The sequence below is a fragment of the Balearica regulorum genome, chromosome 1 (genome assembly GCF_011004875.1).
Source record: "Balearica regulorum gibbericeps isolate bBalReg1 chromosome 1, bBalReg1.pri, whole genome shotgun sequence".
In the NCBI taxonomy this organism is placed as follows: Eukaryota; Metazoa; Chordata; class Aves; order Gruiformes; family Gruidae; genus Balearica; species Balearica regulorum.
The window spans coordinates 146797569-146825322 of NC_046184.1; the positions used below are offsets into that span (position 1 = coordinate 146797569).

Sequence of the window (27754 nt, forward strand, 5' to 3'; positions counted from 1 at the left end):
GTTCTAGCTGCACTAATCTGAGTGCAGCAGCTCCCACCCTGTGGTTGGTGCAGATGCTTCCAGCCAAGCTGGTGCTGCAAATCCTGCTCCAGGGCTGGCTTCAGTGTCCATTCCAGCATTCAGTTCTATGGGCATACACCTATCCAGGGACATGTGAGGTACTTCTGGTTTCCCTTCTCTCCCATCATTTCTTCAGAAAATGAAAAGATTTTTTTCCTACCACCTTTTTCTTTTCTTTCTTGGATTTTCTTCAAGTGGTCTTCAGTCTTTCCAGGCAGCTGACCAGCCTTGCTTCACTGCATCAGGCCACAGGTATACGAGACTGCTGTACATCTGGAAAAAGCAGACTTGCCCCCAGCACAGACTGTAGAGATGGAAGCACACCCCTCTCTACCATGGACACCAATAGTGGGGCTGTTTATTTCACTTCTGCTACTCACTACAACCTATTTTGTTATGCTGGATAAAGGAAATGTGTGCCACAGGCTGGGCAGAACTCGGGAATTTTAAGAGTGGAACGTGGCTCCATCCTGAGCAGGAGCAATGCAGAGGATTGACACAGGCTTAAAAAGCGGTCCATGTTAGCTCCTCCCTCCCACGCTCCTTTGCAGTGCTGCTTTTGGGTAACTGTTTACAGATCTCCATTTGTTTTCCTCCTCAAATCTCCTGAGGTGATGGCACACCTGAGTACCTAGAGCTCAGAGAGCAACTACACTTCAGCTCCCTCCTCGTGTGCTTTGGGAGTGGCTGGGCTGTGCTGGTTTCTGTCCTTGAAGGCTGAAACTGAGTATGTGCTAATAGTCTTCCCTTGGCTTAAAAATCTGCAATGAAGTCAGCGGAGAAGAAACAAAAAGCAGCCAGGTGAATGCACAGCAGTCTCCTACATGTGTTGAGGCAGTGTCACTATGTAAAACTTTGTGAAATGAATCAAAGTTGCGGCTTTAATAAAAGGGGTTAGCTATATTCAAACTGAAGCATCACAAAATAGAATCAGTACAAAAATATACATACAGTTCTTTATTAAACAACTGTAAACACTTCACTGTAAAAATCCATAAAACTTTATAAACAAACATTTTGTAAATAGATTCTATACTACAATAAAAGAATTTTAACACAATTATTTACATGCAATACTGACAAATTTGGCACTTTCTGAAAAGAAATGTACAAAACACTTTGTTGTTTAAAAAGAAATTTGAAATTATAAAAACTCAGGGCATTACTATCATGCACTTTGCAAATACCTCACAAGCACTTATGGCACAGCTAGCAGAGAGCTCCAGGCTCTCATCAAGCTCTTTACTACAAGTTCAGATAACTTTTAATGTGCTTCCGTAAGTTTGTTGTAAAACTACCTGAACATTGTCAAGAATGAAGTCAAATGCCATATTCCAAACTGATTCCACAGATGACTGCATTAACCTAAAGGGGAAAAGGAAGAAGAGGGAGAAAATTACCATTACGGAATCAGTCCTTTTTACAGTACATTTTAGTCTTCATACTGGAAAACAAGATGACAACAGCTGACAATGAAAGTATTTGGATTTGCTCTTGGTAAAGCCCTATCTCTTCAAATACACCAAGTCTTATCTAATGCCACAGCTTCCTCTGCCATTCAGTGGTGAAATTTCTGATTTGAACAACGTCACACCAATCTGTAAATGTTAGTATTTTGCAGTGGTTGTAAGCCTGCGATTAAAGTGGTGACCTTCTGCCAACCTCATACTGAAGAATCAGAAATGGCAAGCTTCTGGATCCTGATCCTTCCTTCCTCATTGCAAGACACTGATGCTATTTCTTTCTTCCAATGAATGACAAGGGCGATCAAGACATTTAAATAATAGGTTTGGGGGGAACTATGTTGTGTTTATTGCTAAAAATGAAACCAAATAATGGAGGCCACAGGGAGCTGTGAGTTACCTCTATCATTTAGCTGCTACTAGAAGCAAATTAAGGAGATGCCCAGGGAAAAAAAAGCAGCTCTGTCCTCTCGAAATCCCCTTCTAGATCACTATTACAGGAGAGCAGAATGTTCCTACGCTTACAGCTTTGCGAGACCTAACATCAGTGTTGTATGGACAACTGCCTATTATCCAACCCCTGATTCCTTGTCCTACGCTTGTTACCAGGCTTTGCAGGCCCACTGCCATCAGTGCAAATCTCACACGCAGGGACCAGGAACAGGACATGGCGCTTTCTGAAGTTTTGTAAGGAATTTACTATATAGCATTCTACAAAACTGTTAGCTGCACTGTGCGTTTTGCATTTGCTAAGGACTAAAGACAGCCCATAATATATAAGCATAGCAAAGTTTTTACATTGCTGTAGTCTTTTGGGTGTTGATTAATTCTGCGAAATAAATAGTTTCCAGATTGAAGACAGGGAAAGCTGAGCTCCATAGCTAAGTACCAGTTAGTAAGCAAGCCATAAATGGAACTTGGGCCTCCTGACTGATGGGAAGAGTAATAGAAGCACAATAACTAAGTAATAAAAATGGATTTAATGGGTTGGAGGTGAGACAGAATCCAGATACAGCAGGAGAATGAAATCAGATGAAACAAAGGAAAGATCTAAGGTGACATGAAAAACAAATGAAAACAGGATGAAGAAAAGGGACAATGATGATAAAACCTATATCCTTTGTCTGGAAACAAAAGACTTTGTAGCAAATGCTAGCAAATGCTACTATTAATTTTTTACAAAAGTGCCTATTTTATCTGCCCAACTTCCCCCCCCCCCGCCCCCCCCCCCCCAGTTTTTTTTGAAAAATATTGACACTCATCGATGGAATGTCTCATAGGCTTGTGGCCTCACATTGAAGCATCTAGTGCATAAGTGCTAACAAAACCAGTTTAAAATGTCACAAGTACTAGCAAATAAGCTACCTTTTCATGTACTTAACAACCAGATCTAACTTTTCCAAATCTTTTTCTTCTATTAGATCAGTACAATACTTCACAACCTGTAGAATGTCTTCTTCCATAGGATCTGTAATAAAAAACCAAAACAAGACAACTCTCTAAGTATACTTAGAATATAATCATAGAATAACTGGAATATAATAGAAAGAAATTCTGCAGTGTTAGCGCATCAGGGCATGATCTGACAATTGCTGTATTCCCATACCTCCCTTGACATCACAAGTTGTGTACATAAAAGGACTGCAAGGTCCTGAAATATCTGTCTCGTAGATCTCTCCTTTTTTTCCTTCACCAAGAAGAAATAACAGCCAAGCTACTATTAGCCAAAGGGAAAAGAAGTAGGGATTTAGAATGAAATGGCTGTTTTGAAACTCTTAGGAGAATAGTAATGTCCAGGGCACGAAGGATCTCACAGGTCAGATTTCCCAAGATATTAAGGCATTGCTAATTGTTTGACATAATGTTAAAATTAAAATCACAATTAGCAATGGTGTTACACTTTTGCACTATATTCTAGAATTCTTTCCAGCAGTTATTTTGCAAAAAAAAAACCCCCACAAACAACTGCATTCTTTTGCCTCTAAAATGACATCTTCATAAAAGCAGAATTCCCTTTCAACAGCTTTCATCCTAGCAGTTGTAAGATGTTGGATGAAATAAGGAAAACCTCCCACATGAGTAACATCAAGGCAAAAGACAAGGGCCTGACAAATGGGTTGAAGAGAGAGCAGGTAGATTTTCATGATGTTAAGCAAGAAACACGGAGTAACTGAGTAGGAAGAATCAAGTTACTCCAAGATTGCAAGGCAGTAAGATTTCAAGATTATTGTGAAAAATAACCAGTGAAAGGAAGAGTGAAGGAAGAAAGTACAAAAATCCTACTAAAAAATAGTTTTCCTTGTGATGCATGCAAGATCATCACTAGCATGACATCCCATACCTGAAATAGTTGTAATCCATTCTTTCAACAACGTCTTTACATCACTGAATTCAACAGCTCCAGCGAGGTTGGGTGCTTGTGGCCTAAATGAACCAGGCTGTTCAGTCTGCAGAGCTGATGGGCCTGAAGAATCTGAAGTGGATGGAACTGCTTCCGGCTGTTTCAGACATAAAAGTTGGTAACGCTCAGTCTGACAGATACGGTAACACCATATATACACATAGATAAGTGGCTAGTAAAGAATCCAGTAAAGAAAACAAGCTGCATTTTTGAACATCATCTAAAGAAATGCACATAGCTTTACCGAAAGCTGTTACTGTTAAAAATTACCTGAGCAGCTGTTCCTTCTTGTTTCAAGAAACCATCTATTAGCTTCTGTGGGCTTCCAGATGTAGCCAGCATGTTTTTTGCAGGGCTACCAACAAGTTTGGTTTTCAAAGGACTCTGAATCTTTTTTACGGGACTGACCGGATTTTTTTTCCTGATTTTTTTCTTATTTTTCATTGTTGCATGCTTCAGGTGTAGGAAAGGATTTTTTGACACTGAAAAACACAGGAATAGTCAGTGGTTGATACATTTAAAATTTAATATTTTTCCATTGAAAGGGGGACTCTCTATCTTCCATAAAAATCTATGGATCAACTGGGAGAACATAACCTAGATAAAGTGACTCAACATTCACATGCCATTCCAGATACGGGCAATGTTTTAAGCTTTTGAAAAGCACTGCTAGACATTAGTGTACTCAGAGGACACTTGACTATTCATAAGCCTTTTAATATCAAGCATTTCAGTGCTTCAATATGAGCAGCTGGTGAAATCTGAAGCCTACTGGATGAATTGCTTCTCCTCTGTCAGAAGACTGTCCCACCTAGATACCCACTAAGACTTCCCACCAGTGGTTATCAGCAAAACCAGCAGCAAAATGCCCCCCAAACTGATTTTATCATAGTTTACCAAGGAAATTGCTCACATTCCATCATACTAATGTATCAGCATTAATCCACTGACTATGAAATCAAGGTTTGATTATAATAATGCAGTATTTAACTGGCAATGATCCCAATGACATTTCCAACCTATTTTATGACAAAGCATATGCACAGGGAATGAATCTTCTTTCTTTCCACTTATTATAAAAAGGAGACCTGGGTGATCAGCTCAGAGTAAAACCATCTGACTATCAGACATATGGTGAGATATATCATATCTCTAGTTGCCTGAAGCCCATACCAGTGCTATGGATTTCAAGGAACCATAAGAATGCTGTCTGAACATAGTTTAACTTGGGTACTGAAGATGCACTACTTTAAATCACGAGACATACCAAGTTTAGATTCCATTCAGCAAACATATGGACATGGGTAAGTTTAGTGCCACAGTCTCAATTAATTGAATTAATTACCCATTTAAGTAAAGCTAGGCATCTGCAAAATGAGACCACAGCTGGTTGTAATTGTCAGTCTGTCAAAAATAAATACAGAAATTCGATTTAACACAGCATCTTCATAGTAGCTTTAGTTATATTTTCCAGTTTGTTAATTAGGGTTGCATAAATCTCTTTGAATAGTAAACAACTCCTATGCAAACTACTGTACAACTATACATACTCACCAAAAGTGTTAGCAGGTTGCTGCTCTGATTGCTTTTGCCTTTGATCATATGCATCTTTCAGCTCTGCTTGCAACTCAGCAGGTAGTGCAGCAAAAACCTCAGGGTCCACCTGAACAGTAACAAAAGATTCATTTGATTATTTTACCAGTGAGCAACAAACACTGCTTGCTTTCCTCTAGATCACTCACATGAGAAAGGTATTTACATTTTATGCCAAGCAAAAATAAATGAGATATAACTGAAACACTGTAAAATATGTTGTACATTTTCTTCATGTATTTTAGCTTGTAAAAATCATAAAATTTTCCTTTTAATATTATTCTACATTTATTATTTTATAAAATTACTATTTATGGGCCTATAATACACTAACTATCTTTATTCACCTACTTTATTCACCACTATCTTTATTCACCTACTGATATACAGTACAGCTATATTAACAGTGTAATTAAACTTAACTCAGAGAATGCTCCCTTCAAATTTCCAAACTCAAACACTGTGATAATCAGACTTTTGTTCCTCTTTTCCTTTTAACACATCTATTTGCTGGAAGCTGCTACAGTCCTCAAACAAAATATCCTTGGAAATGGTCTCACTTCTTTAAGGATGGGAAATGTAAGTCCAGCTACCTCATCTTTTGAACTACAGCAAAAGGGTTTCATTTCTTTCTCCCACAGTTGTCCACCCGTTGTTTGACTGATAAAGTCCCTTCCAACTGTCCTAAGGGCTTGAATTCTAGACAGGGAATCATTTATTGCCAATTGCGATACACACTCATATGGACAAAATAAAATTTCATGTATTATGAGTTATATTCCCTCACTGTGAGTCTGAAGCAGCAAATTAGTGACAGACTAGTCTTGTATTCTGAGTTTCCCCCAATATTACTGGACTGTTTTTTCAGCTCATAATCTGCAAAATCCAATTCAAAAAAGCAAACCTATCATTTAGAGGATTAAATCTGCCCAGTGGGACAGTGCCCTTCATTTCAGTCGTAAAATTCAGATGTGCACAAAAAAAAAAAATTATTCAAAACCTACTATTACTATTCTAAGGGCACAATACAATTTCTACCAATATCAGAGACGCTGTATTTATTACACATCAGTATGCATGTGTATTAAAAGTTACCTCTTATTTTCAATAGAAATTTGATTTTTTTTAAACCAAAATATGTATATCAGGAAGGTAGGCTGTTCTATTCAGATAGGATTATATAGATAATAAACACGAACATGTTCCTACAGGTAAAACTCATCAATTTAGCACATTTTTTCCATTTTTAGAATTCCATGTGCCAACACATTTTGCACCACACAAAGTACGCACTAATTAAAGGAAGAAATGGGAACAGCTCTGACCTCAATTACTGCACACATTGTGCAGAACAAAGTGCTGTAGTGGAATGTAGCCAATTAAGTCCAGAGGCTGAAGTTATTTTTTAAATATAAATTTCATTTAATAGAACTATTTTTAAAAGGTTAGTGTTCTCTGTTTGAGCATTCGAGAGTCAGGAATTTGGGAGGCCCTGAGTTAATACTGGTTTTTGTGTACACCATTAAATAATTCATGCGGAAATAATGCAGCACACGAAACTGGACGTGTTTTTGTTATTCCCCCTATCACTGCCCTCTGAAAGTGTAACATGTAAAAATTCAGTTAGAAGAGCCATCAGTCAAGTTCATATGAATTCTACACCAATTAATTGGAGTTTCTGGTAATTTACTGTACAGCCAGTCCTAACATAGCTTTCACATAGCTGTATCACATTCACATTATAGAGAACTTTGATTTTATAAATTCATGTATTACCTCAGCATACAGCTATCAGTATTTTTGAGTGCTGTATAAATTTCCTCAGAAGGAATCTATACCACACTAAGACAATGTAAGGATGAGGTGCAAATTTGCCACCAGTAATTACCTCCACTACTACAAATATTGTTGATTTCTAAGCATCTGTAATCTTCTTGCATCCTATGCTTTTACAGCATTCAGCTGCTACAGAGATATACAGCTCTTCTACATTTTCAGATTACTTCAGCAGCTGATGGAAATGAATGCAACCTATCCGGATTCTTCTTATGGGAGAACCTTACCCAACAAAGGACATTTTTGACATTTTCTAATGAACAAATCACTATCAGCCAATTAACCTGGCACCTGGTCATAAAACCACAGTTCAGACAAAAGGAACGACGGGTTGAAAACCAAACCCAATTAAGCTATAAAAAGATGTCAGGGCATCATTTACATTTGCTGAGTTGACGTAGCTAAAGTACTCAATCTGGAGTGGCTTGCAATATTTCTATATACCTGAAATCTATTATATATCTATATATACCTGAAATCTATTATTACGTAGTTCACTGCATCATTTGGAAGAAAGTAATCTTAAATGTTTGTGTGCGCTCATACAATAAACAGCCTCACAAAGACTTTAACAGGAAAAAAATTGTGTCAAACTACGTTTAGACAAAGATGGCATTTTTTAATTAAGTTCAAGTTTGATTTTAACACACACAAAAAAAATCTTCCCGTATTAATGAACTGGTTTCAGCTTTTTTTTTTTTTCTTCCAAGCCTAAGGAAGCTATTCAACCATATTATTCTAGATATTAGACTTGGACCTAACTCAGAAAATGAAAATTGTAAATCTTAGTTCTCTTTTTGCCAATAAAGAAAGCTGAAAGGTTTTCAGGAGAAAATTCAGAGTACAAGCATATGGCATTCTAAAATAGATAGTATGAATATCCCTGATAAATAAATAGGAAGTAGCAAATTCTTCTTGAACTACATCTTCAAACAAAAAGGTTGCTCTGCTAAGCTGGCATTTTTGGATCAAGTAACAGAGTCACAAAATGCATTAGGAGACAGAGACAGGAAAACCAGTGTGTTTGGGTGTGTAAATTAGGTATTTCTAGGACAATTTCAAGTAATGCTGTTATAAAAAGACAACAATCAATTCTCAGCTACCTAATTAATAGCTAGATAAAGCATAAACACAAACTAAATGCAATTTTTATAGAAAGCAATATGCAGTTAAAATTTACCTGAAAAAGAGTACCAAGTGGTAAAACAAGTGCGGAGGGGTGTACTTTAAAGCACGGCATAATTTAACACACAAGTCCAAGATAAACTCTTGCTTATGAATGAATCTAACTACGTAATTTAAAACAGTGGGGGTATGGAGAGGTCTTATACTATTTGCACAATATCTCCATAGGGGAAACCCAAGTTTGGAATTCAAGAATAAAAACTGACACAACTGTTTTTAACAAATGAACTTGAATCAAGGTGAAGAAATTTTACCAGTAGAATAAACTACCCATCTTCCAAATAATAATTATGCATTAACTACTATTTGCTGAAAATAGGTCAGGAATTTCTATCCAATTTTCTGTGGATTCTTTGCCAGCTAAGCAGCATTATGCCTTAGAAACAGCAACAAATATCTCTCTCTAAATCTGATTAGGTGATATCACTTCATTTGAGAACAGCAATGGAGCAATGCACAGCAAAAAGAAAAATAAAAATACTGCTCTGTTTTAAATGATGCGTATGCAAGGTATTATATCTCTGAGTCACCCAATCTTTGACTTTTTTTTTTTTTTCTGTTTACCCTACATTTGTTCAGCATCATCTTGGATTGAAGGGTGGAATATCATTAGAGGCATCATTACTGCTACCTGTTCCCCCTTGCTATTTTGAGAAACAAGTTTGCACTTTCCTCATCCTGGACACACTGTATATAAACGCATTTAAAAATTATGGAGATATGCACAATCTTTAGCCACGCCTGCCTTTCTCCCAGGAATGTAATATAAACAATCACATCTACAGAAGCTAGTAGAGGTTGGCTTTACACCATCAAAACATCCACTTAAACAGAGTGAGTCTCCTGTGACTAGCTAAGCAGATTTTAGGACTGCTTCAGACTGATGGTGCAGTGTAGCCCAGCTGCAATGCAGAAATAAGGCTATTTACACATTGGATTGTAAATGAGGAGGTTTTACATTAAACAAACAAACATTACAGCAAACCCATAAGCATATTGATGACTATAAATCTTTAATAAATACTATCATACTATGTTGTGACAGATCAAGTTACATTTAAAAGCATGTATTTTTAAAGATATTAAAGGACCATAAATAATTATGGTAAGTCACAGATGCTAGTAACACTGTCTCAAGAAAAAGCCGTTAACCCTTCTTATAGGTGGAAAGTTGATGTTTATTGATACCCTGCAAACATCCTACCTGTGAGAAAGCTGGCAAGGCTATCAGATTAATTCCCACATTGGTATTTGGTTCTTGGAGCTCTGGTATTTGTAAAAGCACTGTTCCAACTGGTTGTGACAGAAGTGCGGTGTTACATCCATTTATTGGCTCTTTTTTGCTATCTCCGTAATTCTCTCCTTGCTGAATGGTGTATATTTGCTCTACTTGTTCTCGGAGATCCGGCGGCAGAGCTTCTAGCACAGACTTATCTAGCTACAAATATATAAAAACTTTTAGATTTTTCTGAGGAAGGTAAAAGAGTTAATTTTGATAAAAAAATCAGTTCTACAATTCTTGAATTTTAGGAAAAAACCCATTCATTTTAATCTGTGTATGCAAACATACTTAGGAACCTGGCAGTTACACTCTGCATCAGCAAACTGTAAAAATGCTGTTTTATCTTTTCACAATGTTCAGTGGTCTCATGACAAATCATATATAAGGTTTCCTCTACAACTACCTAGCGATAAGGAAACCCAAATTCTGAGTTCAAATTACATAGGTAACATGTTGATATGAATACTAAATTGGTGTCTGGTACAAAGCAGTAAGCAATTAATTTCTTTCTTTATATAGTCCTAGGATAAATGTTACTAATTTACTTTAATGGTATCAGGTATGTTTGCATACTGTCAGACTCTTGTCAAAGATTTTGATAATGATATAAGCTTTAGAATCAAATTTTTGCTTGCCATAATTAGTACTTACCATCAATTAACGACTTGAAACAACTGAAATGACCCCTCAGCACCTAGAAGTTGCTGTACACAATGACAGCTGCACAAGTGACAGAATGAATGCAATTGACAAGCAGATTTAATGCATCATTTTTCTCTACAAGTAAAATTGAGTAAAACTATGTCAATAAATGCCAGTGTCTGCCTGTAAGATCTGCTAAATTAGATTCCATAGCAGTGCTAGAAAACTTTATCTTTTACCTTTAAGAAGAAAATTTGGAACTTATGACCAGATTCTGCATTTACAGAGAAGAACTACAAATAAAAGATACTTGGCTTATGGTAACTGAGAGCTTTTGATGAAAGCTGACTATTATTAAGCTCTTCAGTTATTCATTCCACATTCTGTTTGTGCTCCCTCATTCCAAATTTGCTACATATATATCTCTATAAACATTTTCTGGAAATCCTGAGTGTAAAATACTTGCTGTTGCTTGCCTAGCACATAATATGCAAACAGCAGTCTGGGACTAACTTTCTCCACTCCTTCTCTGTACCAAATTCTGTATTATATTCTGCATTATAATATGGTTATAGAGCAGAAAGAAAGATAAGCATATTGTGCCATAAGGCCACCAAAGCTTTAGGAACTCTACTGCACAGTTGGTGCATTTTCTGCTTGTTCATACACATTTCCTCCTACAGGAGGATCTGAGTATGTGGAGCTTCACGTTGTTCAGCCAAGTTGCTTTTAGATCCTGAGCTAGCTTGGGTATTGCACTATGGAAAAAATAGTTTTCTGCCAAAAGCATAATTGGCTTCTAAAAATGCATCAATATTTGGGAAAGCTGTTAACACCAACAAATGCTTTTACAGATTTAAATTACAGAAATCAAAATTAGAGATTTTTATAGAAAAGGTATAAGTAGATGTACATGCTAAGATACCTACAAAATTCAGTGCAAGTTGCTCATAGTACCTTATAACAGATGTCTGTTTGAATAACATGAGGGTTGGAAATAAAGAGGCTCTTCCTTTGTTAAAACACCCCTCCCCCCAAACCCCACAGAAACATCTTATTTAAATAAAGATTGTCCTCCTCTCATTTAAAAGGTGATATTCTGTACAATGTTAAATGTACATCTTAGCTTCAATATTATTTGAAGAAAATTTGAAAAAACACAGGAAGATCAATAATTAAATCTAAATACAAGTCTGACATTCTTTTAGACAGAAATTTAGAGCAGAGCCATTGTAACAATATATGAGGCAGTGTAAGACTAGTTGCCATTCAGTTCCTTCTCACTGACTAAAGCTTGAAGACAGATTTATAGTATAATTTGAAGTCTGGTATAGAATACATGACTTTAAGAAATTATGTGGAGAAGACTACCTGACTATTATTTGCCGGCATCTGTGGCAAAGAATATTGCTGCTGTAAAGAGGGATGGAAGACAGTTAGAAGTTCTGTCTTCATGAAAATGACAAAAAGTACTTGTCAAAATTCTTCTTGAGCCACTCATCAGTGATTAGGCTAATCAGAAATAATTTTTAAGAGCTAACATAAAAAAAGGGAATTTACAAATCTATATCATATTATAATCATATAAATGCTGAGCATTAACTATAGAATGTGTCTAATTTCTCTGATGAAGTTTTCCTGAAGTTTATTTTGTGTTTTTTATAATTAGGGTCTGGGCTTTGGTTGTGAAAGGTGGAAGGTAATTTTTTCAGTATTTCATCCTTGGCATCTTTTCCATTCCTGGCAACTGATGGGAAGGGAAAATGATACTGGAAAATTAAATTTCTTTCCTTTGAAAAAATACAATATTTTTTGAGCTAGTCTACAAATGACTGTTTTTTAAACATCCTTTTATTATGGCAAAATAGTTTTGCATCAATAACAGTTTCTTACTGTGCATCATACTGTACTAGAGTTCTTTTTATTTAAAAAAAGTGTAATGTAACTTTTTTTGCTCTATCCAAATAAGACGAACAATCTCAAGTTATTACAATATATTGCAGATGTTTGACATTCTCAGGTTTTACCTGGGAAGCAGATGGAACCTCAATACTCAAATTAAGCCTGGATTTTACGCTGATAGGAGAATGCACGCCATTCCATTTGACAGCAGACTCAGTGTTGTTAACATTAGAATTGAGACCAGATGTGAGATGGGAACCACGAGATGGAAGAAAAGTGCATGTTCTTGAATCAGAAGATATTTCAAGGTCCATAGCAGCCACAAATACTATAGGTACAAAAAGAAAACACAGAATGATCACCTAATAGTTAAAAATACTCTGAAGATTCAAGATAGAGTGCAGGTAATTTCCAGTTTTCTTTGCTGAATAGTTTATACAATATATAGCATAATTACACCACTTTCTATTTTAAAGTATCCTTTGTTACTATTAACTTTTAAAAATGATTGGAATAATCCTATACAAAGTTTTGTAGCATTTGTAGGATTTTCATTTTCAGCAGCAAAATCCACTCTCAGAGTTTATGTTAAATAACTTGTACTAGTATAACATTGAAAAATATTCCAAAAGGTAATCTATGTTGGAGCCCTTCAGAACTGATCATTATCACACATGCAAAGTACAAAGCTTACTGACCTTCCTTATGTTCTTCTTCTGAGCACTTTTTTGCTTTCTGAACATGAAAAAGATCAATAACTGAATGTGATCCACCAGGTAAGTGTCCAGATTGTACTGTTGAGCAAGCCGAAGTGGTTTTACTGATAGGAACTAACTGCTGGACTTGAATTCCAACCTAAATCCAAAATATCAATACATTCATTTTATGAAGTTTAAAAAATATATTTTAAAATATCTATAATTCTTGCATAATAGCATTGCCTTCTCTGAAATTGGCTGCCTGTTGTGGGTGGAGGAGAGAACGAATAAAAGTATGTTGAAATACACATAAACAGCCACTTTTTAAAAACTTCCCAAACAAATCCCAGGATTATCCACAATCCAACAACTAAGAAATTACAAAGATAATACCATCTTAACTTCTCTGATCTAGAAAAGTGCTGTCAACAGGATCATGAAACAATGTGTTTCTTATGAAATTTCTTAGACACTAACAAATAGAGAAGTACTGACCAGAAAATGATTAGTATTAAATCTGGCTACCTGTAGAAGAAAGGAATGTTTTTCCTGAGGACAATCTATACTAAACACATCATTTCAGTCTACAAACGAGAAAAATAATGTTGTTTCACTTCTAGACATGGTTCTTGCAAAATCTCAATGGATGGAAGTACTTTGGTGAAAGTGGTCTTCGTCAGATGAGGTGTTCCTCATTTTGAAAGACATCCTCACTTTTCATTTACTTTTAAATGCCAAATCAACAAGAGTTCAAAAACTGTGTCCAACTGAGAATGCACTGGTACCTTGTGCAAGCTTACTGCTAATCCTCCATAATTATTAAGAAAAAAGACAGCAAAGGAGAGAGACAGACAAGAAACTAGAAAAAGACATGGAGAGAATTATAAATGTTTCCTCAGCTCCAAGAAGAAACTCAAGCCATGGAGCTGACTTTGCAAGGCAACATTATGAATCAAAACCCTACTTCTACATCTAGATGACCAATAAATGCAGGTTTGTTTTAGAAAGCCTCTGTGCTCCATTGAAACAAATCGCTGATGCCAAAATAGTCTTATAGTGAGTTCACATTGCTATGACAAAACCACTGAGATTAGCAAGAGCGTTCTAACATAACCCATGATTCAAAAGAGCCAGCAATTTAACTTCAAAGGTGAAACCATGGGTTGGTAACTTTTCTGGCTCTAAGACTTGCAGTCTAGAGCAAAAACTCCTCTGATCTGTATCTCTGATTGGCATTACAAACAGTATTTATATGAGTTTCTTAACTAATAACTGTGCAAAAGTTTACAGAAAACTCTAAGGCAAAATAAAATTTACACGTGCTAATAGAACTGTAGAATATACAGTCTAACTTTGTTACCTCAGGCTGTTTTAGGTTGCAGATTAATCCATATCATAATAAAATTTTCTTTTTTTTACATTTATGGCTTCGTAACCACGTTTTTCAAAGGTAAACATAAAAAACATAATATGATTGCATAGCCTAATTTACATAAGCTTTGTATTATCTACACTTTTGCTTAAGTTTGGTTACTGTCTACCCTGGAGAACTGAAAATTTATGAAAGACAATACAGAAGGTCGATAAAGAGAATAATTTTCAGTTTTCCCATAAACTCACCCCTCGCATGTCTGATATGTTCAGTTTCATTGTGTGAAACATATTTAGAGTTTCTTTCCCAATCACTTTTGCACTGTCTGTTGCGTGGTCTAGAGTCACAGTCCTACAAAGAATAAAAAAGTATGGTTAGAAAGGAAGCTGTTTCACAAATCCTAAAGACAACAACAATTCTGTATTTATTCCAGAGAGGACCTCAAAGAAAGACAGATTGTAATTTCTTGGCATACAGAAACTGAACACTGGTTTTGTTTGTTCTGTGGTTTCTTTTTAAAGGTAATTAGAACTAAGCATGCTCTACAGAAAAAAAAAAACCCAGATTACTTACTAATTGAACATTCTCACTGTGCAGTCTACACATTAAATTGTCAAATATAGTATGTATTTATATACATGCTGTCTGTTGAAGCAAGACAAAAATGTTTTACTTTACAGTATTCATAGAAATGCACTATCCTTTGCTCAAGCTTGGTTCATATAGAGTTTGCTCAGTATTATTTCAAATGTCAATTGTCAATGTCTACAGCAAGAGTTTCAGATGGAACTCTGAGGGAGAAGCAGGTACAGGCATGTGCACGTGGATTACAAATAACAAAGAACTTGGATTAATGGTAAGTAACTTTAAGCAACATTCCAAATACACATCTTATACTGTGGGCAATTTTCTGCAACAACTCTCACAAAATTACCTGGTTGTGAGTTTTACAAATTGCCACCGAAGAGCTTGGCAGGGCACTAGTAGTGCTTGGTAGTTCTGGATTCTTTAATGGCACATTTGAGACAGATAAAGACAGAATTTCAGGTGGCTAATCAAATGAACGTGAGCGATGTAAAGTCTTTTCACTGAGGTAACTGATAGAGTTTCAACTCTGATGGAGTGGGTTCTATGGACAAAAGGAAGTTACACCTTGGTGTTTTGACAGAGTGCCATGCTGACAACTCACTAAACATGTTGATGGCATCTCCTTCAATTTTACTTTTGAATCTGTCAGAAACTGACATGAACAGCCAAGTGATCTCCAGAAAGGTCTGATTCTGTCAATATGAAAAGGAAAAACCTTCCTGCTGTGAATGATATGAAGACCCTAAGCCTTATAGGTTAACATTTTTAAGAAAAAAGGAGATCAATATCACTCTTAAGATGCAACTATACAAAATATTAGGGAGAAATGTAGGATGGGTCTAAAGGTACACACCATTTCAGAAGAATATTTTACAAAGGCCTATGCTGTACTATCAGGACTTGATACCAATGATGCAGTAAAATACCATTAATATCTCAGAAGTTAAATTTGATTTTAAGTGTATCTGCGAGTCTGAATCCTTTGCAGGACTATGATGATCATTTTAAGGAATCTTGACCTGTAGGATGAGAAAGTGTAGCAACTCATTCACCTGTGAGGTGAAGGGACAAGAAATGTGTCATGAGCTACAGCTACAGAGAAAATCTTAAACTGAAGTAAAAGAGAAACTGGTCACCTTTAGCTCCAGTAAATAATCCCAAACTGTTAGAACTAGGCTGTAGGGAAAACACACCTGAGGGAATATCACCCTGAGATTCTAACCCATTTGCCAGGATGCAACTTCCAGAGTTGACCCTGCTGCTGCTAGAAAGCCTTTCACTGAACTGAACAGAAATGCTCTAATGAAGACAGTAATACAGCACCTATATAAAACTAACAACAACAACAACAACAACAATAATAATATAAATAGCATAATTTGAATTGACTGAGGTTGCCAAGTTCATTAGTAAAGCCAGAAGCAGAAACAGAGACACTGCCAAATGAGATCCTAGCATCAGACCTGCTTCAGCAGGATTTTCTTCTTGATATACCAATCCCAAAAGGTGATGAGCTTCTGATAGTGAAAGGTGAATTTGGTAGTTTCAATTTTAATACAGCTGAATTGTATGTCACAAGCTCATAAGTATGAGACAGACCCTATGCATACATGTTCTACTGTTGAGCTCTAACCCACTGAAAGAAGACCCCCCCACCTCTTCAGTTATCAGCATATGACCCTTCAGTTCAGGAGGGATTCATCTGTTGCAACAACCTGAGATGGAGGGAAAAGTAGAAAAGACCTATCTTTGAACATGCTGAATGCACCCTCACACAAAAGCCAGGACCATCCCTTTACCTAAGGAACAACTGCTTTGATAGGGAAGTGTCTCACTGAAAAATAAACATGTATTTAGAATGTTCTGAGACAATCTTGTATGAAGCAGCATATAACTACATGATGCTTTATGCCTAGATTTCATTCTTGTGTATTACGAAAGTACACAAATAAATTTGAGATGGAAAAAAACTTTAGTCAACATCATCCAGTTGACCAATAGGAAACAAAGAAGAATCAGAAATAAATAATGGGTAAGAGTAACCGGACTGCTTGTGGAAGCTGAAGGTCCTACTCCTTTGACAGTGACCTATCAACTGGCTACCCAGGAGGAGTAATTGGGTTATCCCACTTCAATAGGGATGGGCAGTATCTCAATGAGATCACCAGCACTGCAGTGAGACCAGGTAGAAGGAGACTTTATTACATTGGTAATGATCCACAAGAAAACAAAGGCACTTCTGATAAGGAACTCATGACTAGATGAAAAAACCTAACTGTGAAGGTCAACAGACAAGAAGTTGCTTTCTTGAACAGCTGAAACATGGGGCACAGTCTCTGATGTTAGAGAGATTCAACTTTCTTAGCTCTACTTTGGATCTTCATTGTGTTTTCTCTTCTAGGACCAAAAAAATTCTCTGCAGACTTACTGCACTGAAACCACAGGAAAGGCAGATTTGACACAAAGAAACTTGTCTGTACTAAGATGGACAACTGCAGTCCAAGCTGTCTGATGCCAGCTCCAATCTTTAGAATCCAACTTCTGCAGCAAGTAATTCTGCAACTACTGCCCTCGTCCCCAAGTGCTGTAGACTTGGAGAACAGTACTGATCAGACATCCTTCTTGACAAGTACAAAGGCAATTTTCTTTGAGAACTGACTCAACTGTCACAATCAGCAGGAGATCAACAACCTATCAATGAACAGCAGAAAGTCCCTCAAGCAAAAGAAAATTACACAACACTACACAGCTCAGGGAGAGTAAACAGTTTGCAGCAGCAGAACATTTCAACTCGGTTACTGAAAGAAATTAAAATGCCGCTGCATATGTGTCATAGTGCACGATGTAAATATGTCTTCTACAAGTACTGCAAAAGGAAAAACAGCTCCAATATTGAGCAAGCTGGAGAAACGTACACCAATGTATATGTACGTATGTATTATCATTTGAAGACAAACCTTTTATCAAAGGTTTATTTTCAAACACTTTTATTAGCTAGTATTTCATGAGACTATTATCAAATTAAGGGCAACATTAAGCTACAGATTATTAAAGTCAAAAAGGAAAAAAGAGAAAAAAATGTACATCTCTACCAAGAGAAATGGACAGTCACAATAATTCATTGAAAATATTTCTCTAAATCACTTTAATTTTTAAGTAGTGTCCACAGACACACTAGAGTACACTCTCTCAAGAAAGCAATTTCAAACCACAAAGAATGCATTTGTGGAGTCAGATTCCTTCTTTCCCATTCCTGCTTCCTCTGAAAACCACAAATTGTTTCTTCTATGCCAAAAAACTTTTCAACTTCTGATATATTTCCTTTTTCTCTCATTTTCCTCTTTGAAGAAACTCAAAGGACAAAGACAACTGGTAAAATTGTTCTCTCTTTCTGATTTGGAGACCTTAGTCTCCTCCTCCTTTCTCCTCCCAAAATGATGTGGTTTTTATCATTGTGGGATTTACATTCCATGCTGATGACCAAAAGACCATGTATGTACAACCCAAACACAGAGGACTTCTGATAATAATATTCTACTTCTGATTCCGCTGCAGGTTTGATATGCAGACAAAGAGATACTAAGCACTTTAAAAAATTTCTGTCCTATCTTCCTCTAAGTTTTGGTGCTTAATGTCCTGCAGAAGTGTGCTCATGTCTACCACCGACCATTCTTTTTTCCATGCACAGTTACCTGGCGATATTATCACAGATTCCATGACCTCCGTATTTTGCAGGCTCCACTGGTGCCCCAGCCTTTCTGACCATAATTTTAAGGGTCAATCGTTTACCCTTCATACCAGCAGCTTCAAGTCTACGTTGGATTTCTTCTGAGAGGCTCAGAAGAAAAGCTTCTGCTTCCTTAGGCTGAAGGGGAAAAACAACACGTTTAGATTACTAGTTTTCAAATATTGAAGGTAAATCATTAAGGGTTAATACAATCCAGATTTTGTAAACTGAAAAGAGCAAGCTGACTCACAGGCAAGTGTCTTACCTAACTTCAGGTGTTTTGTTTACATTGTAGGTTGCTGCAGTTAGGCAAGATGGTAGATTCCTATCCTAATGCTGAAATAAGTAGGTAAATACTAAGTCCTTTTGGAAGTAAGTCTTTAAAAAAAAAAAGTATTTAGAAACCCCAACACAGAATTGCAAGTCTAATTTTACGCACACACCTAGAAGATGAAGAGCGTAGGGCTTATAAGGAACATCTTTTTCACCATGGGGGAAGTCAAGCAGTGGAACAGGTTGCTCAGAGTTGTGCAGTCTTTGTTCCTGAAGGTTTCCAACACCAGACTGGATAAAGTCCTGAGCAACTGGTGTGATCTCATAGCATCCCCTGCTTTGAGCAAAAGGCTGGACTACACAACATCATGAGGTCTCTCCCAACCTGATTTTTCTATAATGTCTATAAATGCTAAAGTAGCCAGCAAAGAGCTGAGTTATTTTTTAATACAATTTTGTCAACAACACTCCCCCCCTCCCCATAGTATTTGTAAAAAGGCTAATTAAAATCTTGTACTGGAGTAGCTGGTGATGATTTCAGGCACTGGCATGTTTGAATAATCAGCGTTTAAATGAAAGAGAATGCTAGGTGCTGACAAACCTACTGCAGTTCTCTTTTTCTGTACCAGACTTGTATAACGAATGCAGAATAGCCAGCTAATTTTGTGCAAGCTTCTTTTCAGTCCAATACTTTTGCAGTCTCTCCTCCCATTTTATGGTTTGGTCTCCTACTTCTTCATTTTCCTCATTTCTATTTGGTGGCTAAGATGGTGCTCTAACAGATCAAAGTGTAAGTGAAAATAATCAGAATATGAGAAGATTCTTCTACAGCTGGAAGAAGTTACTGAAGAAAAGAAAGTAAGTTTGAATTTACCTGTGTAAACCTTATTCCATAGTTGATTTCTGCTGAAACAGATTTTCTTTCTTTTTCTGTACGAACAGGTCGATCATCCAAACCACGACAAAATCTGTAGAGCATTTGTCCTGTTTTTGGACCAAATTCTTTTTGCAGTTTTGACATTGAAGCACACTGCAGATCTCCACAGGTTTTAATTCCCAAAGAAGCCAGCTTAGATTCTATTGTCCTGCCAACTCCTAACAACAAAGCAATTAGTTAGCTCTACACAATTCAGAGGCGGTCAGGTTTTGAATAAATAAACCGTATCTTTTTAAACCTACACTAGGTCATATCAAATTAATAAATATACACCATAAAAATAAATTCCACTCAATAAAACATGGTTTGAATGGAAACTTTTACTGTTTTCACCTGTATTTCTTTAATCTGTTTTATGTATTTAGTTTAAGATGTCATAATGCAGCATGTTTCTTTATTTCTGGGTAAAATGTGAATGACTCCTGCTTGCAAATCTTGACAAGGTACTGCCTGTTACAGAGTATATAGCTCTGAACACCACAACACTCAGTTCAAAAAGAGTGTCCAATATGTAATATGTTTTGCCATCATACAGAAGTGATTTAATCTTAAAGAAAACCAACAAATATTTTGACTACTGTTCCACTGCTTCCTAAATAGAAAAATAATATTTCAAGCAGAAGTGATAGCATACCCATATCACTTGTGCTTTGAATTACCAAGCACTGGAAATTGTAGGTATCCATGGCAACGCCACATACGTAAGTATGATAAACTTAACTATATTTCTGGGTTTTGGAGAGGTGGCCTGTTAGAATGATAGAATAAAACCATAGAATGGTTTGGGTTGGAAGGGACCTCAAAGATCATCTAGTTCCAACCCCCCTGCCATGGGCAGGGACACCCTCCACTAGACCAGGTTGCCCAAAGCCCCATCCAATCTGGCCTTGAACACTTCCAGGGAGGGGGCATCCACAGCTTCTCTGGGCAACCTGTTCCAGGGCCTCATTGCCCTCACAGCGAAGAATTTCTTTCTAACATCTAATCTAAACCTTTTAGTTTAAGCCCATTACCCCTTGTCCCATCACTACACTCCCTGATAAACAGTCCCTCTCCAGCTTTCCTGTAGGCCCCTTCAGGTACTGGAAAGCCACAATTAGATCTCCCTGGAGCCTTCTTTTCTCTGGGCTGAACAACCCCAACTCTCTCAGCCTGTCCTCATAGGAGAGGTGCTCCAGCCCTCTGATCAGCTTTGTGGCCCTCCTCTGGACTCGCTCCAACAGCTCGATGTCTCTCTTGTACTGGGTCCCCCAGAGCTGGATGAAGTACTCCAGGTGGGCTCTCACAAGAGCGGAGTAGAGGGGCAGGATCACCTCCCCCGACCTGCTGGTCATGCTGCTTTTGATGCGGCCCAGGACACGGTTGGCTTTCTTGGTTGCAAGTGCACACTGCCGGCTCATGTTGAGTTTCTCATCAATCAATACCCCCAAGTCCTTCTCCTCAGGGCTGCTCTCAATCCATTTTCTGCCCAGCCCCTAGCTGTGCTTGGGATTGCCCTGACCCACGTGCAGGACCTTGCACTTGGCCTTGTTGAACTTTATGAGGTTCACATGGGCCCACCTCTTGAGCCTGTCAAGGTCCCTCTGGATGGCATCTCTTCTGAAATTTACTTCCAAAAAATATTAGTCCTACGAGTTTACATTACCAAAGTCAGTGAAGTTAGAAATCTCAGGTAATTGGCTTCTATCTTTCATAATCCGTTTGTCTAGGTGGCATTATTGACACAGACACTGACAAGTTTTTACCATGAACATGCAAGGGAATTCTCAAAACTTTAAAATGCTCGAGTCAAAGCACAGTACTATATGAATAATTTTCTGGAGGAAAATTATCTCCTATAAGCTACGTCAAAGAGAAATGGTGCTGTGCTGTAAATTATGTTTGGCCATGGAAGGGGATAGATAAAAAGAATTTCTGGTAAACCTGCACCTATGTATGTTATTCCTACCACTTTTCCATTTCGATGTCTACTGCTGTCTATTTTTTGTTTCCCTTTTCTTTTTTTTTTTTTTCCCTGAACAGAGAAAAATACTATTTTGAACATTTAGCACTAAATATGTGTGTACAGATGCAGGCTGAGCTCAGCTGATCGCTAACATACAAAGCATAAATGAGTACTTATTCAGCACTTTTTGCACTATGTGTGTGTGACATTATACTACTGAAGTATTGAATACAATACAGAGTTACATGCCAGGAACCAACACTTTAGCTTACAACTCTTTAAATCCTTTTCCTGGAACAACAGAAAAATATTCTGTATGTCCTTACTGTCTATCACTCTCTCAGCACAGTAACTCCAGGTCTCTGCCACCTCTGTGAATCCCACTATGCCTTGGAGAACTTCCCTAAAACCTATGGGCCAGAAATGCTTCTTTCCTCCCCTGCAGCTTTTTCCTTTGTTTTCTCTATGCCCACAGGCATCTCATTCAATTGCTCCATTTCTCCCTTACTGAAATATCCTTCTTTCTCTGATCTAAGGAATGCAGGACAGAAAACATCTACTCTCACTATACATATACACAACTGGGAACTATTGCCAAAATGTACAATAGTTGAATTTTGCCTGCCTGTCCCTCAAAGGATGTACTCATTTGGATCACTCTCCCCTGTCAAGCTTTCATTTTTCACAAAACTTGTGGAAACATCATGTCATTAGAACTTCTATCTCTCAGTAAGATTTGGCTGAAACTGCCAAACAGTTCATAAAATTATTAGTATTGTCATACTTGCAAATTATAAATCATAATCACTGTCACAATCATTTCTTCAAACAACTAGGCAAAAAACAGTTGGAATTTGACAAATCTGGTTTTGTTCTTTAAAAGAATCAACCCATTCTGACACAGTTTACAGCATACCATTGACTAATGACCCTCACACGAAAAAATAATTACCTGTGTAACAAATGCCTAACGTGTATTCTAAGTCTACCAGAATCAAAACCTGTCTATAGCTGGATGCAGAGCATAACAGTAATATTCTCACAGCAGCCTTACTTTCCACCTTCCTGTCTATCAGCCATTCTAATACAGCTCATGTTGTAAGCAGAAACATTTATCTAGTTTAGTAATTCTCCTCTACCAAATTTTATTTCTTAATTTTTGTTCTGTCCTTCTCTTCAAAATCTCTCAGAGTTTCCTAGATGCAGCAGAGATTAAACAAACCCGTCTCCCTCCTTTCTTTCCCTTCACAGATTCTCTGTTTTATTATGGCATCCGTGCTATTTTTTCCAACTCCTGACTTGATACACTCCTTCTTAGAAAGAATACACTCTTGGGCTAGTTCTCAGTTCTAAGCAAACCTCACCTCTCTCAGTGATAAGTACCTAATGTTAATCATTTTATTACATTCATTATGGTACCGCAAGCTAGCACTCACTTGAAATGACTCATCTAGATAATTTTATTAAAGAATATAAGGTAGTAAACATACTAAACCCTGAGCTTCATAGGTATATACTGCAAGTATGACAGTAGATCATGCTGTGTGAATCTGTAAAATTCTTCACTAAAAAAGATGTTTCTCAAAGATAGAAAAAGTCACAGAAATTCTTTTCAGAAATTTCAGAAATTTTTTTTGCAATCAGTGTATCTTCTTTTTTTCAGATCATAACCATGGAATAGCATCTATTCTTGTTTGATCCAGAACACAGATTTGTAGCTGAAACTGTTTTAATATCAGGAGCCAAAATGTCCTCTAAAAGAAAAAGAGTACCTGGAAGACTGGTAACAAGTTGCCCTCTGATAAAATCATCCACTTCTTCAGGTTTTAAGTGATACTGTCCATCTGGTTTTGCTTTACGAGTTGCCATTCTGGCCAGCAGAATATTGGAACCTGTAAAAACAACAAATTAAAACGTGTCGGTGGTAACTTCTGTCTTTTCAAGTAGAATGCCACAGTTCAACAGTCAAGGAAGAAATGCAGAAAGTGCAGTCAAATTCTTTATCTTTTACAAAGATTTTAATGAAATATATTCATACATAGTTGCAGTACCTACTTCCAATTTACCAACTAACAGTGATTACAGCAGTGTAACTGTAGGGGTAACTGCAATTGTAAAGTTAAAACCAATCAAAGAAAAAACACCAAAACCCCCAAAAGAACCAACAAATAAGTGTGGGACACTTCACTAAGACCACTGAATTTATTTGTCTTGGTTACATTCTACACAGGTAGAGGTACAGATAAGTAGTTAAGTGCAAGTGGCTAAAAAATTCAGAAGTGTAATATTTTAACGCTGCAGAACCTCAGAAAATCCACTGTGGTCAATGTAAGTAATACTTAGGTGACAATTCCACCAAGTATATTATATGTGAAATACTGGAATTAATCTAATATTTGGGCCTGAGTATTGGCTAAAAAAAATCCAATGAGTTTATTAAATTACTATATGTACTCATAAAATGTGGTGGGACCAAGACCTACTTCAGAATTTTTTCTTCCCTGTTTATAGGCTTATTCATGCTCAGCCAGTAAGATCTCTGAAATGATACCCAAACACACTCATTATTGCCACTCAAACACCCTGTTCTAAGATAAAGCAAACTAATAAAAGGTCAGGGGAATTCACAGCTCTCAGCACTGTGTATTACTATTACTGTTCTCCTCCCACTATGTTCACATTCTCTTTGTCTCTTCTAAAATTTTAGTCAATAAGAACTCTAACAGAGTTTTATGGGGACTGCTTCTCCTGAGAGGTTAAATTGATGAAACAATTAATGACAGATTCCTCATTCAATTTCCTATTTAACTTTGGGGATCCATGTTTTGTCTATAGAGTACTGAAGATTTCTGATCTTCTAATCTATCAAACGTACCAACATAGCCTCTAATGCCATGAAATCTCAGTGATTTACCTTCTGCAATGTATTATTCCCACAACACTGAAGTGAAGCAGGAAAAAACTAATACCTCACTTAACAAATGAGAAACCAAGATACACGATGTTTATAGATGAGTGTTTAATCTTCTACTAGCATTGTTTAAATCAGTTTAGTTAAGCCACTAAAATCTCTAGGGTAAAAATTAAATTTATTCAACTGGCATAAGCGTGTCCTTCTTTAATTTATCTCTAATCAGACAACAGTGTTGAGAGGAGATCTCAAGAGTATAACAGTATCTATTCAAATTTACATTTTATTATATTGGTACAACTTTCCCATTGGGCAACATATAAATCACTTACACAAGATGTATGTTTCTGGCAGACCATGTTTCTGAAATAAAGTCTCCACATTCATGTAATACTACAAGTACAATTGTTTCCTTTGATTTATTTACTTAATGATGAATGATGAGTGAAAAGACAAAGTCCTTCTCATGTACCTACCATACGAATTTCTAGAAAGGATACCAAAACTATTTTCCAATCTCTCACACAAATTGATTATTAGGAAAAAAAATGCTCATAGGTATTTGTCTCTTTCAATCAGTAAGAGAACTACGGTATCAGATTAGAAAATAATGCTTTAAAAACTAATTCTGCTCTTTCTGCAGAAAAAGCGAACACACTAAATAAGCATATAAAAGAGATTACAAATGTGTTTCAAGTCAAAACAACACACAAACAGGAATCCAGGGAATTACAGTCTCTGTACTATGATATTATAAGAAATAAAGGAAGAATTCTGCTTACAGTAATGAATTTCAGCTTGTCTCACAAGCGGATTTCATATACTTAAATACACTCAGTATATTTATTTACAGATGCTCAACTCTAGTATTAATTAGGGACGAAAACAAAGGAGAAAGGAAGGGGCCAAGTGAAAGGAAATCAAGAAAGTCTTTTCAGATGTGTGATTTCATACACAATACCTACTACAAATCACACAAATCTTCGTTTTCAATACTTCTAATAATTATGTTAAATCATGCCATTCTGTAAACAGTGCTATCTCTGATAAGCAACAGAATCTGTGCTCATTTTTCTATTTACTGAAAAAATACAGCAGCAGTTCATAAAAATGAATCTAAGAATATAATCAGATGGCGATTTTAGCATACTGTTCAGATAACAAAGGAGAAGTGACAGCAATTTTGTAAGTTTTTGCTTAAAACTTTCCACTTATGAAGATTTTATTGCATTTTTATTTACACTAATGTAAATGGCAATATACTCCGTATCACACAAAGAGAGCTTAGCAATCTTACGTAGCTTTTATGCACCTAACAACACTTCTTGCAAACAGAAATGAAATGATGGTACGTACCCATCCCAACAGAAGCAGTGCATTTAGTTTGGGCTTTGATTTCGGTTGCGGATAGCATTTGCAAGTTCATCAGGAGTCAATCTCGTCTCCTGTAAGGATTTCAGTGATATCTACCTAGAGCTTCATCACAACTGACTGCTTCGATGTTATGAGTATAGCTATCAACACAAAGTAAAGGAGGTGAAACACCAGCAACAGCTCACCATCTGTTAAAACAAATATGTAGCAAATAAGTCTTCCTTCTGTCGGTGGCATTTCCCTGCTTATTTTGTATCACCCATCACTTACATATTGCAAATTACAGTAACATTACTAAGGTAGGACTAATTTCAACATGCATCACGATTTTAAATGAACAGCTGGAGAAGGAGTTGAATACTTGTTTTTCATTCACAATAACAAATTTCCAGTTTTATTTAAGTGCATTTTAAACCAGAAAGTAGTTTCTAATAGATGTTACTCCAATAACCCATTCTTAAGTTACTCAAAAAACCCTCTTGGAAGAATCTTACTACTAAGCAGGGATCTGCTTCTCATAGTGCTATCAGTAAAAAAATTTAACGACTCCTTTGGAAGTCAGATGTTGACTGTTTACAGGATTAGGCTTCAAGATAAAAGAATGCTCAGAAGCACGGTGCTCAACAAAAATACTACAAAAGGAAGATCTCAAATAGGAATGGCTTTACTGAAGCCGAAGAGTAACATGGAGATGAAAATACTAAATTGAATAATGGCATTCAGTAGTGGCAAACAAAATATGCTTGATAACCTTACCATGAAAGATCATGTAAACAAACAGCACGTTACCTTGCTAATATTTCATATACTGTCCGTGCAACTTCTTTGTACGCATCGAAATCATAGGCAACTGCTTGAAGATTTGGACACAACTTTTTTGCTTGGCCAAAAAACATTCCATTCTTTATGCCGACTTGTCTAAAATTAAATAATAAAAAAACTCAAATAAACACAGTATCAACTTTTCCACAAATTAATATGGGGTATTTCCAAATAAAGGATTTGTTTTTTCCCACAAAAATGAATTATCAATAAAAAGGAATTTAGTCCAACTGCTAGCAATTTAATAGGCAAGAAAAATAACTGCAAATAGAGTATTTGAATTAGTTGTATAATATTCAGGCATGCAGCACGGACAGCCTGCCTTTGGGAACACGCTTAAGACAAAGTCTCCAGAAACCACTACTTGCTGTCTTCTGTTTCAAATTAAATCCCTGCATATACTGCAGTGACTAAGGTAACTGGATCTTATAATCCACTGTGCAAGCTAGCAAAATTATGCTTCTGTAATAAATAAACAAACTCTAACTTTTTGAGATACAAATATAAGTCTGCCTATCCTAGCATGCTTCAGAAAGGTTCCAATGAAGGAATAATTTCTGGAGTATTATTTCCATCGGGGAAGAAAATCGTATTTCTAACACTGTGCTTATATTTATAACAACTTGTTTCATATTCTGAACATTTATAAGATGTGTTATTGGGGATGCTCAACATAATCTGTGCAAGAGATGGTTTTAAGTTTAGTAATCATACTTACTGTCTGATTTTAACTAAAAACTTCA

At 36.6% G+C, this 27754-nt stretch overlaps 1 protein-coding gene across 1 annotated transcript in view; it reads right to left on the reverse strand.

Annotated features, from left to right (window-relative positions):
• Positions 1-1006: 1006 nt before the first annotated feature.
• The window catches only part of REV1 (REV1 DNA directed polymerase), a 65061-nt gene continuing 38313 nt past the window's right edge, over positions 1007-27754 (reverse strand). Inside the window, 17 exon segments of the mRNA XM_075737996.1 lie at positions 1007-1425; positions 2889-2991; positions 3865-4021; positions 4195-4406; positions 5479-5587; positions 9743-9976; positions 12490-12692; positions 13063-13219; positions 14683-14785; positions 18715-18887; positions 19897-20117; positions 23677-23796; positions 26172-26214; positions 26216-26260; positions 26262-26285; positions 26287-26329; positions 26979-27107. Of these exon segments, the coding sequence (XP_075594111.1) occupies positions 1314-1425; positions 2889-2991; positions 3865-4021; positions 4195-4406; positions 5479-5587; positions 9743-9976; positions 12490-12692; positions 13063-13219; positions 14683-14785; positions 18715-18887; positions 19897-20117; positions 23677-23796; positions 26172-26214; positions 26216-26260; positions 26262-26285; positions 26287-26329; positions 26979-27107 (2188 nt within the window). The 3' untranslated portion in view covers positions 1007-1313.